The sequence below is a fragment of the Hirundo rustica genome, chromosome 2 (assembly GCF_015227805.2).
Source record: "Hirundo rustica isolate bHirRus1 chromosome 2, bHirRus1.pri.v3, whole genome shotgun sequence".
NCBI lineage: Eukaryota > Metazoa > Chordata > Aves > Passeriformes > Hirundinidae > Hirundo > Hirundo rustica.
In genome coordinates, this window is record NC_053451.1 from 9,170,376 (window position 1) to 9,188,680 (window position 18,305).

Below are 18,305 nucleotides of genomic sequence, written 5' to 3' on the forward strand. Positions count from 1 at the left end.
TTTTTTAGAAAAAAAAAAGAATCTCCTACAGAACATTCTCTAAAGGTAACTAAATTAATAGGGAAGGGAAGTGGAAGCATGTAAGTGGGTTCTTTAGGAGACCTCTCCACTCCAAGAGGCAAGGCTGGGTGGAGCAAGAGATCCAGGAAGGATGGCCCATACCGGAATCTTGTGAGGGATCGTACTGATGATGTTCATAAAGCACACCTATGAAACAAAAGCTTGTACTGTTACCATCCAGTGTACAATGGAGAGGATCTCAGATCCTTATTCAGGGTCCATACTAACGTGAACCCAAACTACTTTGACCACTCCCAGTTGAATACTTGCCAAGAGGATGGAAAAGTTTAATTGGACCACAAAAACCACAGCTAGTTATGCACTGCGCCTATTTGGAGAATGTCCTATAGGAGATACTTGGTTATGTTTTGAAGCGGATCACAAAAGATTGAGAGATATAATAAAAGAAAAAGTGTTGACAACAAAAATTGAAAAAGGCCTAGACATCCCATCAGGAAAAAACCTGTTCATTGACTTAGTAGAAAGGATCAGTCGAGAATTAAATTTAACCAAGTGCTGGATATGTGGAAGTACACAAATGTCCGAAATATGGCCTTGGGAGGGAATTAGTTTAAGCCCTCTAGAAATTCTAAAATGGAAACAAACTGAACAGAATACACGAAGTCTAAGAACAAGAGGAAGAGAGAAGTGGGATCTCAAATCCGAAATCATTGGGGAAGAATGTATTATGAGGACAGGAACCAGATATCAAACATGTGTAGGAAAATTAATGTGTAAGAGGTATATAATAGTGATAAACTCAAGTGCTAAATGGGTTTCCAGAGGGCCTAACAAGTATTAGTCAACTGAGAACACGGAAAAATGTATCTATAATGAGAGGTATGAATTATATGAATGCATTGACAGAGCTATAAATCCCTTTTGGGGAATAAAAGAACTGTCTCGATTTTGGCAACATCCTTTTGAAACTAGGGAGGATTACTGAGGAGCTCCAAATCACCTGTTCTGGATCTGTGGGGATACTGCTTATCCAAATTTCCTGAGGATTGGTCGGGAAGCTGTACAATAGGGATCATAAAGCCAGCTTTCTTCCTATTACCCAAGAGATTAGGAGCACACTTAGGAGTCCCAGTATATGACAATCTGGGAAAAGTCGAACAAAAGAAAAGAGATATTCTAAAAATGGGTGGAGACCAAAAATGGAAAGGAAAAATATGGACCCCAGAAGAAATCATTAAAACCTATGGACCAGCTACATGGGCGCAGGATGGGTCCTGGGGGTATCGCACTCCAATCTACATGTTAAATAGAATCATTAGGCTCCAAGCTGTCCTAGAAATGGTATCTAACCGAACAGCTCTAGCTGATATGTGACCATATCAGTGACCAACTAACACAAACAAGAGCTTATTAATACACCAAATACGTCTTGATGTAGACTACCTTTTAGCAGATGAAAGAGGAATCTGTGGTAAATTTAATTCATCTGAATGTTGTTTAGAAATTGGTGATGAAAGCACAGTAATTAAAAACATCTCAAAAGAAATCAGAAAGCTAACCTATGTGGGAAATCAAGAATGGACTCCTCTAATGGACAACAACTGGTGGAATAGTTTTTGGTCATTCAAGGAGGATTGGTGGAAGAAAGCTGGGTTTATGATAGTTTGCTCCATCACCAGGTTAATGTTTTTACCCTGTCTAATCCCATATCTAATTAGAACAATTACCTCCACAGTCTAAGCCAGTATCCAGATCCCTAAAGCAAGCAACCAGTCAAAAGCAAACCAAAATGATGGTGATAGAGACTCAAGAACCTGAACATGAGAATGCCAAAGAAATATATGAGAAGTTCCAAAAATGTAGAAAAATTTATTTTCAAGAAGAGGGAACAAATTGATGTGAGCTAAAGCTCAGTCAAAGAAATAGAAGGGGGAGTTGTTATAAATGAGTTCTATTCAAATGATCTATGTTTTAGTTACTTAATTGTTAAGTAATTCCATTAAGGTTGTTAATGCTAGTTCTGTTTAAAGAATTTGCCTTACTCCTGTTTTAATATTGATTATTCATCTTGTTTACTTCTGTTTGTTAATTAAGAATTTACTTTGTTACCTGTATCTCTGCTCCCATTCGTCGGATAGCGTCTGAGTATGCAAATAAAAAGAACACTGGAATTCTGGGAACTACTCAAGAATGAGGGACTCTTAAAGCAGAGAACCAAAGTAGAATCCAGGACTGAAGTCACACTTTAGGCTAGTGCAAGGGGTGGGGGTGTCCGCCGAAGCAGCTTTATTTGGTCACCGTGACCTGAGGAGGAGTTCCCCATCGCTGGACGGCTCCTGATGAACAAAGCGAAACCGACTCCCCGGCAAGGGGAAAAAGCCCGCAAGGGGTGTGGGAGTCCCAGCTTTGCTGTGAAGTGAAGCTGTGTGTACCTCCTCCTCCGCATTGCCAAGGAGAGTAGCCAGGAGCATGCGCGCAGCTCCTCAAGCTCTCCCCCAGAGCCAGGCTTCTAATAAATGCATAAAAAGGAACAAGTCTCCTGGCCCTTGTTTTTTTTTTTTTCCGTAACAACAATGAGCCATTTCAAACATTTTATCAGAAAACACATTAGAAACAGTTCTGGTCAGAGTAGTTATAAATATAATTTGAGCTCAGTTTCAGGAATTAGTTGTGGATGTGCTGTGTATTTCTATGAAGCCAGGAAAATATTTCAGAGTGCAAAGGGTTTTAGAAGGGTCCCTAGATATATTTTATCATCCTCTTATACAGTAGGATTTGTGGAACCACAAACCCAAAAAAATTTCAGTTTCAGCATTAGCATTTAGAATTTATTGTCAGAAGACAGCTCTTTGAAAAATTTCTTTAATACTTATCAATTGTTTGAAAGTGTAATTTTTCAGTCTGTCTAGAATGAATATATGGTAGTGGTTTGTACGAGTGATAAAATGACAGTAATGCTGAGACATTAAATTTGAAGAATTAGGGATTTTTAGGGAAGTTAAGATAATAAGTTGCTGAAATAGCTGAAGGAGATAGGCAAGCTTTGTTCACAGTTAACAGAAGCCGGATCTTAGATAAGATATCTCAGATTTACTGACTCATTGCTTGTCAGCTTTATGTTTATGTAGCTGTGCTTGTAATGAAAAATAAAATGTGGTAAATAGGACATAAGATAGCTGCAGATTTCCTTCTTAAAGGACCCACTGAACACAGGAAACTCTAAGTTCTACCAAGGATTCATTTGTCACGAATACATTGAAAAGGTAGAAAGGTCAGGATGAGGAAGACTCATCTTACATCCTCATTTTGGGTGACCCCTCCCCAGAATATACTCCTGAGTCATTTTAAGAAACAAACTAGGCATGCTTAATAGCTTTTTTGCCAATTAGCATATGAAGCGAGGAATGGGAGGTGACAGGTGTATGAATATGTATTTGTATTTTGGGTATTCAACACTTTTGTAAATAAAAGGCTTTGTGAATTTCGCAGTGCGATTTAGGGAAATATCCCGCCGTGCTGCCTGGCTGTAATAAACATACACTTTCTAACTTTAAACTGTTAGAGAGTTTTTGTCCGTCACAGTTGGGTATTGATACCAGATCAATATTTCTGTAATAAGTCAATGCAAGAAATTTTATGAGTACTTAATTCTGTTGAGTGCAGACTCAATTTTCTTATCTGCCTTTGGAAATCCCAGTATTTTGATCAAATACCTTGAATCACCTCTGTAACAGCACACTCTTTCTAACAATTTATATATAAGATCTCTGGAGAAGAGGCAATGTTTTCATCCCAGATATTTGCAGGCCATAGTACAATGAGGTCCTAGCTTTAATTTCTGAGTTCTATTCAGAAAAAGAAAAAAGAAAAAGGAAAAAAAAAAAAAAAAAAGAAAAAAAAAAGAAAAAAAAAAGAAAGAAAAAAAGAAAAAAAAAATTAAAATTGTCCAGTGCACTTCCATGAATTTGGATGGGAGAGAATATTAAGTGTCTAACAAAAGATTAAGAAATATGCTAAAACTGTGTGTATTAATATATCCAACCTGGATTTTTAAACATGTGTCCTACAGAGGTATGACTGATTTTGTTTATTTTTTATTTATTGATTTATTATCTGTTTAAAGGGTTGTGGGATGTTTTTCTGTGACAAAGAAGAATTCAGAGAGTTTTTCCTAGCAACAACAAAAGACCACTTGGAAGTACCACTTTCTCAGCACCCGTCCTTCTCCTCCCCTTCTAAAGGGAGACCTCCATTCATCTTTTGATAGTTGCTGATTCAGATGGAACTGTGAACTCATAAAGAGAACCTATTTTCTTTGGTATTTCTAGCCCTAAATACATTTTCCTGCATCATAGTAATATCAGAGTTATGGTAGATGTCTTTCATGAATATTTTTTACTAAATTCCTCATCTGGTCAATATCTGAAAAGAACATGAAAAATCCCTTCCTAATCCGAGGATAACATTTAAGTCACATTTGTCAAGAGTCTTCTATTCATAAGTATATGTTTAAATCTCAACAAGAATATTTCTTTGTATTCATGTTATTGATAAAGGTAGTATTTGCTATATTTGTTGATTTTGACACATTTTGTGAATAACATAGGACTGTTATCCTGAAACATCAGTAGAGGTGGTACAGACAGCTCTAGAAGTAGAACAAATTATTTGCTTCTCTGTGTTGAATGCAAGAATTTTATCTATGTCAAATATAAGAAATCTTTGAGATTGTGTTTTTCTGACCAGCTAAGCACAAGATTTTTGATTCAGAGAACTTTTGTTGCATATTAACTCAAAAAGATTTCTCCTCGTAAATGCCTAGCAGAACTAATAGGAGAAATTTTTAGAACAGGAGATTTTTTTTTCCCCTTTCTCCCTGTGACATAAACACTAGAGACAGGTATGCTCCTCTCCCCTAACTTCATTTAAAATTTAATTATGTTTTATATGTCTAAATTAATGACTACTGGCTATTTCTCATCTGGAAAGTGTAATAGATGACTATTCTTTGTTTTGCACCCACTGATCAGTATTAAGAAATCTGTTTTGTCTCTTTGTCTTTGAAGTCTTAATATTTGCATTAATAAAAATAATAAAAAATCCCAGAATTATTTCTTTTCAGTTTGCATACATCTTCAAACTCTGTTCTGTTTCTCTGTTACTTTCTCTCTATCTTCCCAGCTTATTTCAGTGATACCATCAAGCGTTTTATTGTTCTAGAAGAGATGCATTTAACCAAAAAAGTTGTTTTAAATCTGTTCAGTTATGCACTAATCTAAATATATATATATAGTCTGGCAATACTGTACGTATTTAAATTAAAATTAAATTTTCTGAAATTCCATTAAATCATACTCCCTTCAAATGAGACTTGAATTTTCATAGCAGTTAAATCTGGAAATATTCATACCAGCTATCTGAGTGTTGAGTGGTTAAAATGCATTTCAAAAGTGTTTTCAAATATTCTTTTCTGGAGATATTGACTTCCTTTAGAAAGCTGTTTACTGCCTCACAGAAACCATTATATTTTCATTAGAAAAATTTAACCTCATTTGGGTATTTGCCAACTTCAGTTCATTGGGTCTTTCATTTTGAGAGCTTTACGAAGCTTTAACAGACATTATTTACTTGCTACATTATGATGGAAGATATGCTAGAAAACATTAAAAAAAAAGTCATTGTTAACAATATGAACTTGTCCCTCATTTTGGTTTTACAATCCTGTTTCGCTGTTGGCTTGGGAGAATTGTTCCCATTTTACAGTTTTGTGAACAAAACCAGAATGTTTCAACAGTTCAATCATAAATACACCATTTTCCATTTCTTGGTGTATGTATTTTCAGAGGAATATCGAGTGGCAGAAAACTGTGGTGTGTTTTCCCTTTACTGCCAAGAAGAGTCCAAGAGGCCAGGGAGGGATTTATTTGTTAATTAAAATCACCTAGAAAAACAGTGTTTTGCCACAAAGAGATTTCATGAAGACAAGACCTTTTCTATTAATTTAGAGTCTATCTAGTTTTTACAATTCAATCATACAGTAATAAACATTGTGGATTGATGCTGGGCCAGGGGTCTCTGGCTAGCTCTCACCCCGGCCATGGGGTCAAGAGTGACTGTCTTCAGACTGCTAAGAGTCCAAGTAACAGTGCAGTGATGCAGTTTTTTAGAGAGAACAGGCGTCCATTGATGGCAAAAGGAAAGAGTCTGATCTTTGTCTGGGAGGGATCAGGGCTTTATTTGGGTCATGCCCCTCCAGCTCCGTCCCTGTCCCGATGCCAAAGAGACCTGCCCTCCCCCCCCCCCCCCCCCCAATGCTTTTACTCAGGGGGCAGGGGCTAGAGGCAGGGACAAGCCACTACCCAATCACGGACAAGGTGGAAGTGGAACAGAATTGGGTTACATTCCGGTGTGGGAGGATGGGCGGGGTGGAGCAAGGACAAACCATGCAACACAGTTTCCAGGGAACAGAAGAAACATTACAGAACCCAATATAAAAATGAAATACAATATAAACCCAATTAATGCACCACAACACCTCCCTCTTTCTTATTAAATTGAGAAAGAGGAAGGCTCAGTACGTGGGAGATGCTCAGAGTTTGGACCTTGAGTACCTTTAAAGCTGAAAAATAAAATGTGATATCTAGAGCAAACAAACTGTCCAGAAAAACACTGTTAAGGGAAAAGGATAATTAGGAGAGGGTTCGGCACTTTCTCCTCCTCCAGGCAGCACTGGCCACTTGTGGGGCCTCTGCAGGTGGCTTTGCAGTTTTAGGGATGAAAGGTTTCACCCACTCAGCTGGCACCCACTTGAGACCTGGGGGAGGGGACACATAGGCTTATCCATGACCCCAGGTGACCAGATCATGAGGACTTTTTGTTTCTCTGGTTGCTGGATCTTTTACTATTACATCTGGTGACTTCTGTTGAAAGGCAGAACTGGTTAAAGCAGAATTGGTTAATTTAACATTTGCATTTTCTAGGTTTTTTTCCCCCCTCCTTGGACTTGTCCCATTTATGTCAGCATGCTGGGCAAGCTGGTGCTCACCTTTTAGTTTTTTGAAAGATTCTTTTTGGGCCCCCGAGACCCCCTGCCTTCATTGTCCCGTAAGTCTAGTAATTGTCTCTTTAAAGGGCGTTGAGATGCCCAATGTCTCTTTGAAGGGCATTGAGATGCCCAATGTCCAGCCTCATTGCACAGGAGACACGTTGTTCTTCTCTTGGGCAGTGGTGGTGGCACAGGCACAGGAGGCACGGTGTCTACAGCAGCAGCTCTTTGTGGTGGCTTGAATGCATCTCTGGAACTGTGGCTTTGGTGAGCTGTCATGAAGGGAACCTTCCTGGCACACATCTGGAGCATGTCATCAAAGGTTGGAGTCAGTTCCATGGGCAGGCTGAGGATGGCTGCCTTGCACTGTTCGGTTTGCACTGGTCAGTGCCATTTCCTCCAGGACCTGTTCCTGGGCTCCTTCTTTCTTAACCTGTAACTCAATAGCACTGGTTAATCGCTCTGAAAATGTTACAAAAGGTTCTGATGGAAGCAAAGAAATTTCCAGAGCCTGCATGATGGCTGAGACCCATTCACTGTCACCACATAGATGTTCTAATCAAATTGGGAAATTATTATTATCAACAGCCATTTCAGGATTTTGCCAAAGCTCCTGAAGTAAATCTCTTTGGAGGTTAAAGGGAACTGTAGGATTCCCTGCTAAATTTGCTTTTAAAGGTTGCAACAGTATTAAATTTCACGTCCAAAATCAACCTGAGCTTTGCATAAATCCTGAATTGCTTGTTGGGGGAAGGGTACCCAATCACCATGGACAACACCCCCACTGTTTGACCATTGATATGTGACAGGGGTAGCAGAAAAGTCGAGATGGCTTTCTGCTTCCGGTTCCTGCTCCCCTACTGCTCCCCTCTGGGGCGTGGGAACTGGGATTGTGGGCGGGGAAGACCTGGGAACCAGAGGCAGGGAGAGGCTGGAGGCTTGACTCACAAGGGGTTAAGTCAGAGGGCAGAGGTTTGAGGATAGAGGGTGGAGTCAGATGAGAGGGCGGCACCAAAGGGAAGGAGGGGTCTGGGGAGAGGAAGGGATTGCAAAAGGGATTGTGGGAAGGTGGGACAGACAAAGAAAAAGGCTTCTTGTGGCTGGACAAAGGAGTCTCTGCCATCTTTTCATTCCCGCCCAGAACTGAGACCAGCTTGGGATTTACTAAGATGGGGGTTTGAACACTCGAACTGTCTGCAAAAGTACAAAGTGGGAAAGAAGGGAGGTTTGGGGAAAGTTTAGAGGTTTCTCAAGGATTCTGGCCAGAATTCCTTGAGCAGGGGAACTCAGGAATTCGGAGAAAGCCAGGGGAGCTGCAGCTTCCCTGCCCTGTCTGGTGGGCTGCTTTCCTCAGACTATCTGAGCTTGGGGAATGGATTTTCAGGTCGGGAGAGGGAAAAACTGAGGAAACTGGGGAAAATCCACAAAGCGCTGGCTTTTTTCTTCTTTTTATTTTGGTTTTGCAATACAAACTGAATTTTTAAGCTCCAAAATGCAAAATATGCAGTTTCTTTATCATTAGGGGAGCCTGATTCAGCCAATTTCTTTGCAACAGCCTCCCAAAATTCCAGGAAGCTTATTTGCTCTAATGATACATGTGGAAACTGAGAAAACAACCACCAAATTAATGCTTTAACTGTTTCTTTGAACAATGGATCCCCCCATCATCCAAGGCACTTAACATTGGGTAATAGACTCTTTTTTGAGACACAGACAGCCTAGCACCCATTTTTGGCTCAGATTTTAAGTTTCTGTGTCTCCTTTAACTGTGACACCAAAAGTGAAAAAAAAGCCTCTCTGGAGAGAAAAAAAAAAAAAAAAAAAACTGAGGGGAAACTGTTACCTTTTCCACCCCCTGGGCTGTGCAGCCGAAACCGAATTTACTGTTAAAACATCCTGAAGGTTTGCTCTGAAAGCGAAAATCTTCCCCCAAAGGAATAAAAAATCTTTTCCCTGAGGAACAATGCCTCTGAAAGATTTTTCCTCAGATCTCGAAATGGTAATTCTTACCAAACATCCAGCATGCAGACAAATCTTTCCTTTCTTTCCGAATCACTCCTTTTGCCTGAGACTTACCCTTCTGGTGCAGAAAGGGCTTCCAGTCTCGGTTCCCAGGGTCGGCTGTTCAGGAGTACATGGTCACCTTCTCTGGGAGCAGCCTGCCATTTGAGGGGGCTTCTTAGCAGCACTCCAATGGGTTTTTTAAGTCCAAAGGAAAATCGCAGCCTTGGTCGGTGGAGTCCTGTGTTTTGGAGACTCCACAGCAAATGCCAAGCCTGACGGATCTGTCTGTCTGCTTGGACGGGCCACGTTTCGGGACTCATGTGCCTGCGTGAGGTTCCTCAGCCACGTGCTCCATGCGTGCTTCTTGGAGCCTTTTGGGAGCCCTTTGTGGCTTCGATCCGCATGCTTGGGCACCAACTGTTGTGGTTTTTTAGAGTGAACAGGGGTCTGTTGATGACAAAAAGAGAGTCTGCTCTTTGTCCGGGGGGGGATCAGGTCTTTATTTGGGTCATGCCCCTCCAGCTCCATCCCTGTCCCGATGCCAAAGAGACCGCCCCCCTCCCCTCCGCCCCCCATCCCCCCTAGCGCTTTTTACCAGGGGGAAGGGGCTAGAGGCAGGGATAAGCCACTACCCAATCAGGGACAAGGTGGGAGTGGAACAGAGTTGGGTTACATTCCAGTGTGGGAGGATGGGCAGGGTGGAGCAAGGACAAACCACATGATACAGTTTCCAGGGAACAGAAGAAACATTACAGAACCCAATATGTGGTGGTGTGAGAATTGTTTTATTAAGTTATGAAGTTATTTTTGTAAGATTTTTAAGTTATTTTATAATGGTTTAGTTCGCTGTATACCCCTGTGTTCTGCATTGGTTTTCCCTTCTGCATCTGTTGTTTTGTCTATTGTAAAACCCGACGTTTTCTGTCATTCATCCCTTCCCTGCACCTGTCGCTGTCAATCCCCGCCCCCCCCTCCTCGTGGTCGCCTGCCTGCCACTCAGAGACCCTTCCCTGGCTTCTAGAATCCTCCAGGAGGGGTGCTGAGTGATAGGCTGGGGCCCGGGAGACCCCCTCCCCTCATTTTGTGATTGGTCCCCAGCTCCATGGTTCACACCCCCGGTTAACCCCCCCGATTCCTGTGACTGGCTGACCGGTTGTCACCACCCCTGTTTCCACCCCACTTTAAAAGCTCATGCACGCCTGCCCCCGGGGTCTCTTCTGGGCTGTGGGTCAGAGAGTGCTGAGCCCCGTGCTGCCTCTCCCCCTGAATAAAATCCTGTTTAACTGAGCCCAGAGGAGTCCGCCTTTTGATTAGCTGCCGTGGGTTGCATACGCCATCTGCTGGCCGTCGCTGAGAGGGGAACCAAGACCCACAGGGAGGAGGTGGCTCACCCGGTTTGCCACCCCGACCTCACCCGTTGCCGCGGTGCAGGAGACTGAGCTAGCCCGTGGCCGCGCTCATCAGCGCGAGGGACAGCACCGCGACAGCGGTTGGCGCCCAGTTCGTGGGGCCCCCACCCTCAGGACACGAGGCGGACCCCGCGGCACGGACTGAGGCTGCAAGAGCCTGAAGAAAAGTCCTTGGACGCCCCGCTACCCTTGGTCGAGCGGCTTCGTAAGATCACGCTCCCAAGGGACGAAGAGGACAGCCTGAAGCGCCCAGCAGGTCCTCTTCAGGCAGCTAATCTCGAGACCCCAGGCTTTATCGCATCCCAGGAGGGGGTAAGCCTTCTTCGTGAGGGGGCTTACTTTCGGAGGGTGCTCCCGGTGTGGAGACCCTAATTTCGGGAGGGATCCTCCAGGAGTGGGGGGGATCCCAGGCTGCGCAGCTCGGGGGGGTGGTGGTTAGCCTCATCCCCCTGCGGATTACTCTCCTCGGGGTGCTCTTTTGTTCTTTTTCGTTTTGTAAACTTTAAGTTTCGGGCAGTTGTCTTTTGGGTGGAAGTGTCCACAGGGGTTTTAGACACTGCGATTTTATTTTTCGGTGCGGACCCCCCGGGTTTGAGTTTCAGGTTTTGCCCGGTTTTAGGAGAGTGACCTCCGCGTTCGTTTTCTGTTAAGTTTGCTTTTGTCTGGGTGTCATCGAGTGGGCAGCAGGCAAGGGGGATTTGTTAGGTGTCCCCGAGCCCCTGATTTTGGTTTCGGTTTCGGAGAGATGGGCGCAAAACTCTCCGCTGCCCAAAAAGGTGTGTATTATAGTTTTAAGTCGGTTGTGGAGCTCGCCCAGTTAAAGGTTTCGAGGGGCGAGCTCAAGGGGTTTGTGAGGTGGCTTTTCCTGCACTTTCCTCGTGTGTCCCCGGAGCAGGTGTACAGCCCCAAGTTTTGGAGGGTTGTACAAAACAAAATCCATAATTTGGCACTCTCAGGGGACAAACAAGTCTCCAAATTCCTCAGTTTGGCTTTGCAGCTTTCAGCTGCTGTTACACAAATGAATAGGAAAGTGCAGAAACAGCCACGTCCAAGACAACCTGCCCTTTGTTCTCCCTGTCCCTCCGTCCCTTCTCCTTGTCCCCAGAAGAGAATTCTGAAGGGAGCAGCAGGACCCCAACCTGCTGGCTCAGGCTCCCCCAGGAATTCTCGACCCCCCCCGCCCGGGCAGTCCTAGCCAGACTGCTCGGGGTTTCTTGGGCAGCCCTGGCCGGGATGCTCAAGAATTCCACCCTTCCCCATCTTACCCAGTTAATAAACCTCGTGTTAGATTTAGTCTAGCTGAGACTCCCCAACCACAAAATGGCTCCCCTACCCCTTATCCCCAAGATGGAGGAGACCGCATGGCACGGTCTTCCCCATCCCCCTACCCTCCTTCCTTCAATCCCTTTCTTCCTGCCCTTGATGAGCCCAACCCCTTCCTCTCCTCAGCCCCTCCTATCCCCCAAAAGACTCCACCCATGCTTCCTCCCTCTTCCAAGACCACTCCCACAGCTCCTCCCAGCTACTCCTCCCACGGGAACGCCCACATGACATCATCGGGTTCCCAAACCACGCCCCCTGCCGGAAGACCTGCCTCCTCGGCTTCTGGTTCCCACGCTCCCCCTGCTGGTTCCCACGCTCCCCCTGCTGGTTCCCACGCTCCCCCTTCCGGTTCCCACGGTCTGGGCCCGGAGGGGGCGGGGCCAGGGCCTGAGCCTGCAGGGATGCATGAGCCTTCCCCTGTTCCTTTGGTATCCCCAGTCGTTTATAAAGGCTCCCGAGGAGGGCAGCGGGTCCGAGCGATCCATCACCCGTTCCCCCAGTCCACCATCCGGGATCTGTGCAAGGCCCATCGAGATTATGGGCGGGACAGCCCCTATTTCAGGGGTTTGCTCCGTTCAGATCTCGATGCTGCTGTCGTTATTCCTGCGGACCTGAAGCAGCTGTTCTCCTGCCTGCTTGACTCAACAGAGTTCAAACTGTGGGTGGCAGCATGGAGGCAGCAACTCAGGGAGGCCTTGCCCAGTTTCCTCCGAGACCCGGAGACTGCGGTGGACGACAACGGGAACCCCCTCACTTTAGAACACCTTATGGGTGAGGGGAGATGGGCCGACCCATCGGACCAAACCTCAGATATCCCCATCAAAGCCCTCCAGATTGCCAGGGAGCATGCGGTCTCCGCATTTTTTGGAATGGTGCCAGACGGCCCGGTCGTACCCTATTACAAGATCATGCAGGGGGCCAAGGAAAGTTTCACTAAGTTCGTTGAGCGGCTCACCCGAGCAATCGAGGTGCAAGTAATGGAAGTGGCGGTAAGGGATGGGATCTTGAGGGAGATGGTGTTTGCAAATGCAAATAACATGTGCCGGAGTGCAATTTTGAGTCTCCCTCTGGACCCCCCTCCAACCCTTCCGGATATGCTCAGGGTGTGTCAGCTAAAGGTCCCCTACATGCAGGGAAACGACTGGGAAGGGAAATCAATAACACCAAGAGTTTCAGCAGTGTCTGGCACCCAAGGACCGACACGCGGACCGTATGTGCCCCAGAAGAACCGGTGTCTAATCTGCCGGGAGCCCGGGCACTGGGCGAACACCTGCCCACTGCGGGATGCCGTGAAAGCTTTGAAAAAGAAAAGGGGGGAAGGCGGGGGGAGTGGGAACAGGGGAGGGTCGGGAGATAGCTCCCGACAGTTAAACTAAGGGGGGAGCGCAGGTCCGCCCGGCGCGAAGATAGAAATAGGGCGGACCAAGCAGCGGGGGAGGGGGAAGAAACATCTAGCGCCAATGATACGCTGCCTTTCACTGAGACAGACAATAATACCGGACGTGACACACCGAATTTGACATACAGTACTGACCATGACCTTTCAAAGCCAATTTTAGTAACATCATCAAGGCATGAACCTTATCGGCTGCGGCTCACCGAAGGGCTCTATCTGAGGACGGCGGATTGGACCTTTCTTTCCATAAACACCAAAGAACAAGGAGCCTGGCCAGTCCAAGGAAAGGAGCTTGTCATCATCGGGGACTGTAAGTACACCCCGCAAGAGGTCGAGATTCTTCCAGGGGTTCTCGTCAACAACCCCAGAGATCTCGTCCTCTGGCTGCGCTGCACCCATCCACCCACATTTATTCCTAAGGGACAGGTGATCGCACAAATCATCCCTACCCGGGGACCGAACAACACCCCGGTGGCTTGCCCTGTGCAAGCCATCACTGAAGAAAGGCCCCGGGTAGACTGTGAGTTCAGGGTGGGCGGGGAAACAATTAACATCACTGGTCTTTTAGACACCGGGGCAGATGTGACTGTTGTGCCAGCCCAGGATTGGCCGTCACATTGGGCTCTGCAGGACGTGGCTGGACACGTTCAAGGTGTCGGAGGGTTGCAATTGGCGAGACAATCCAGGAGCATAGTGCAAATTAAGGGGCCAAAAGGACAATTGGCTAACATCCGTCCTTTTGTTTTAGATTATAAGGAGCCTCTGCTTGGCAGAGATCTCATGTCACAATGGGGGGTCAAAATTGACATACCCGACCCCTCAGTGGAAATTTCCGCAGCGTCCATTGACGAGCGTCCCACCAAGAAACTTAATTGGCTGACGAACAAACCAGTTTGGGTGGAGCAATGGCCGCTTTCAAAACCTAAATTAAAAGCGCTCGAGGAGCTCGTGAAGGAGCAATTGGCCAAGGGCCACATTGTAGAAACCGACAGCCCTTGGAATTCCCCAGTTTTTGTGATTCAAAAGCCGGGGAAGGACAAGTGGCGGCTCCTTCAGGACCTCCGCCAAATTAATAATGTTATCGAAGACATGGGGTCTCTCCAACCTGGGATGCCTTCCCCGACTATGCTCCCCCAAAATTGGCAATTGGCTGTAATAGATATAAAAGATTGCTTCTTTCAAATTCCTCTGCACCCTGATGATGCCCCACGTTTTGCTTTCTCGGTTCCCACCATCAACCGGGAAGCCCCGAGGAGACGCTATCACTGGCGAGTTCTCCCGCAAGGGATGAAGAACTCACCTGTTATCTGCCAGTGGTATGTGGCCTCCTTGCTGTCCCCTGTCCGCGCAGCCGCGGGACAGGCCATCATCTACCACTACATGGATGATGTCCTGGTGTGCGCCCCGAATGATGACATGCTTTCCCATGTGCTTGGTCTGACAGTCGATGCACTGGTTGCTGCAGGGTTTGAGCTACAGGAAGAAAAGGTTCAGCGGATGCCGCCCTGGAAGTACCTCGGGCTCGAAATCGGAAGGCGGACCATTGTTCCCCAAAAATTGGCAATTCGAACAAAAGTAAGTTCCCTTGCAGATGTCCACCAGCTGTGTGGGAGTTTGAATTGGGTAAGGCCCTGGCTAGGTCTCACCACCAACGACCTAGCCCCCCTTTTTAATTTATTGAAAGGGGGAGAGGAGCTGAGTTCTCCTAGGGCGCTTACCCCTGAGGCAGAAAAGGCTTTGGAAAAGGTGCAGGACGCTATGTCCAAAAGACAAGCTCACAGAATTGACCCAGAGCTTCCTTTCAAATTCATAATAATGGGAAAGTTGCCACACCTCCATGGGATGATCTTCCAATGGAAGAGCATCCCGAAGAAGGACCGTGAAGGGAATGATCCACTCTTGATCATAGAGTGGGTCTTCCTGAGTCATCATCGGTCCAAGAGGATGACCCGGCCACAGGAGTTGGTTGCTGAGCTGATCCGGAAGGCAAGGTTCCGGATCAGAGAGTTGGCCGGTTCTGACTTCGAATGTATTCACATCCCAATTGGCTTGAGATCGGGCCAAATTTCAAAAGCTATGTTGGAGCATTTGCTTCAGGAGAATGAAGCACTCCAATTCGCTCTGGACTCCTTCACTGGGCAAATTTCTATTCATCGGCCTGCCCACAAAATTTTTAATTCAGAAACTAAATTTATATTATCACTCAAAGAGGTTCACAGTAGGAGGCCCCTCAAGGCTCTAACCGTTTTTACAGACGCGTCCGGAAGGTCCCACAAGTCAGTTCTGACTTGGAAGGACCCTCAAACTCAGCAGTGGGAGGCTGATATTGCCGAGGTGGAAGGATCACCTCAAGTCGCTGAGTTGGCCGCTGTCGTTAGGGCATTTGAGCGGTTTCCCGAACCCTTTAATCTGGTCACAGACTCCGCCTATGTGGCGGGGGTGGTATCCAGAGCAGATCAGGCGATTTTACAGGAGGTGTCCAACATAGCACTTTATGACTTGCTCTCAAAATTAGTTAGATTGGTCTCCCACCGAGAGCAACCCTATTTTGTGATGCATACGAGATCACACACCGATTTACCAGGGTTCATCGCAGAGGGGAACAGGAAGGCTGATGCCCTTGCTGCCCCCGCTGAGATGGCCCCCCTGCCAAACATCTTTATGCAGGCGAAACTCAGCCACCAGCTCTTCCACCAAAACGCGCCTGGCCTTGTTCGCCGTTTCCACCTTACGCGGGAACAGGCCAGAGCGATCGTGGCCGCGTGTCCATCGTGCTCCCAGCAGGCTGTTCCAACTTTACATGCAGGGGTTAATCCCCGAGGGCTGCGGAGCTGTGAGGTGTGGCAAACGGATGTCACACACTTCCCACAATTTGGACGACAAAAGTATGTTCATGTATCCGTGGATACCTTTTCTGGAGCCGTGTTCGCCTCTGCCCACACAGGGGAGAAGGCCGGGGATGCCATAAAACACCTCATCCACGCCTTCTCCTTCATGGGCATTCCGAGGGAACTGAAAACCGATAACGGCCCGGCGTATAAATCCAGGGAGCTTCGTAGCTTCCTGCAGCAATGGGGGGTGGAGCACAAGACTGGCATCCCCCACTCCCCCACAGGCCAAGCAATGGTTGAGAGGACCCATGGGACCATCAAGCGTGTACTACATCAGCAGCAGAGGGTCCTCAAGACAGAGTCACCATCAGTCAGGCTGGCCAGAGCTTTGTTTACCATTAATTTCCTGAATTGTTCTTACGAAGGTCTCAATCCGCCCATTGTCCGGCACTTCGGTGCCAGCTCGCTGTTTGGGGTCAAAGAACGACCGCAGGTCATGGTCAGAGATCCTGGGTCTGGAGGGACAGAAGGGCCACACGATCTAGTCACGTGGGGACGTGGGTACGCCTGCGTGTCCACCCCCACGGGACCAAAATGGATTCCAGCTAAGTGGGTGAGGCCCTATGTTCCCAAAAGCCCAGGGTCTGGCAAAATCAACAGTCCGCAAGTCACCGTGGCAGCGTGGAGGCGAAAAAGGAAAACACTGAACGAGGAGAGCTAAACATCAGCTCCGGGCAGAGCCATCCCTTTCCCTGCTGTTGTCAAATTTAAGTAACATATTTGTTTAGTGTCTTTCAGTTTTTCATAACAGCAACCCGAGCCGGATTCCCCGCTCCGAGGAGGTTCCACCTAGCTCTCGGAGCTTTGGCAGTGCTCAGCCTGAGTCTCCCAGTCGTCGGATGGCTGGTCCACCAACCGAACAACTACACCACCATCCGACAAGTGACCAACATCAAAAGAGAAACAGACGACTGGCTGAGCGGACTCTTTACCAACTGGGGAATCTCCGGCTGGGTTTCCTCCATCATAAAGACTGTGTTGCTTTGTTTGTTTGTTTTGTTATTAATTGTACTTGCGTTCGGTGTACTAAAAAAGATGTTGTATAATTTGGTTTCCGCCACCTCACACTCCCCCACAGTTAACCATGTCACCATGCCATCAGAAGAGGACCATGAGGAGGAAGGACTGGAGTTGGAAGAGGTGCTGGAGGGGACCCCAGAAGACGAAGAAAGAAATCCGGATGAAGAAGAGCATGAACTGGGGTACCCAACACAGCATCACTGACCTCCCTCCTCCGTTCCAGTCCCACTCCTCTTGAAAAAACAAAAAAGGGGGAGATGTGGTGGTGTGAGAATTGTTTTATTAAGTTATGAAGTTATTTTTGTAAGATTTTTAAGTTATTTTATAATGGTTTAGTTCGCTGTATACCCCTGTGTTCTGCATTGGTTTTCCCTTCTGCATCTGTTGTTTTGTCTATTGTAAAACCCGACGTTTTCTGTCATTCATCCCTTCCCTGCACCTGTCGCTGTCAATCCCCGCCCCCCCCCTCCTCGTGGTCGCCTGCCTGCCACTCAGAGACCCTTCCCTGGCTTCTAGAATCCTCCAGGAGGGGTGCTGAGTGATAGGCTGGGGCCCGGGAGACCCCCTCCCCTCATTTTGTGATTGGTCCCCAGCTCCATGGTTCACACCCCCGGTTAACCCCCCGATTCCTGTGACTGGCTGACCGGTTGTCACCACCCCTGTTTCCACCCCACTTTAAAAGCTCATGCACGCCTGCCCCCGGGGTCTCTTCTGGGCTGTGGGTCAGAGAGTGCTGAGCCCCGTGCTGCCTCTCCCCCTGAATAAAATCCTGTTTAACTGAGCCCAGAGGAGTCCGCCTTTTGATTAGCTGCCGTGGGTTGCATACGCCATCTGCTGGCCGTCGCTGAGAGGGGAACCAAGACCCACAGGGAGGAGGTGGCTCACCCGGTTTGCCACCCCGACCTCACCCGTTGCCGCGGTGCAGGAGACTGAGCTAGCCCGTGGCCGCGCTCATCAGCGCGAGGGACAGCACCGCGACACCAATATAAAAATGAAATGCAATATAAACCCAATTAATGCACTACAACAGTGCAGAGCAGAGACGCCTTCTGCTTTCTATGGTCCATGTATATCACTGGTGTCTAGGTTCAAAGAAAGAATCAGAGAAGGGTCTCTCAGAAATCTTTATTGCTTCAGAGGTGGTGTGAGAGAGTGAGAATAGGGTCCTGTGCTAACTTTTAAACCAGAGGGGAGAG

General features: G+C 46.9%; 1 protein-coding gene across 1 annotated transcript in view; it reads left to right on the forward strand.

Annotated features, from left to right (window-relative positions):
- The window catches only part of LOC131378769 (uncharacterized), a 53,144-nt gene extending 36,865 nt beyond the window's left edge, over positions 1 to 16,279 (forward strand). Inside the window, exons 8-10 of the mRNA XM_058424153.1 lie at positions 10,547 to 10,791; positions 13,352 to 14,773; positions 16,143 to 16,279. Coding sequence (XP_058280136.1) covers positions 10,547 to 10,791; positions 13,352 to 14,773; positions 16,143 to 16,166 — 1,691 coding nt within the window. The 3' untranslated portion in view covers positions 16,167 to 16,279. The remainder of the gene's footprint in view (positions 1 to 10,546; positions 10,792 to 13,351; positions 14,774 to 16,142) is intronic.
- The last annotated feature ends 2,026 nt before the right edge of the window (positions 16,280 to 18,305 follow it).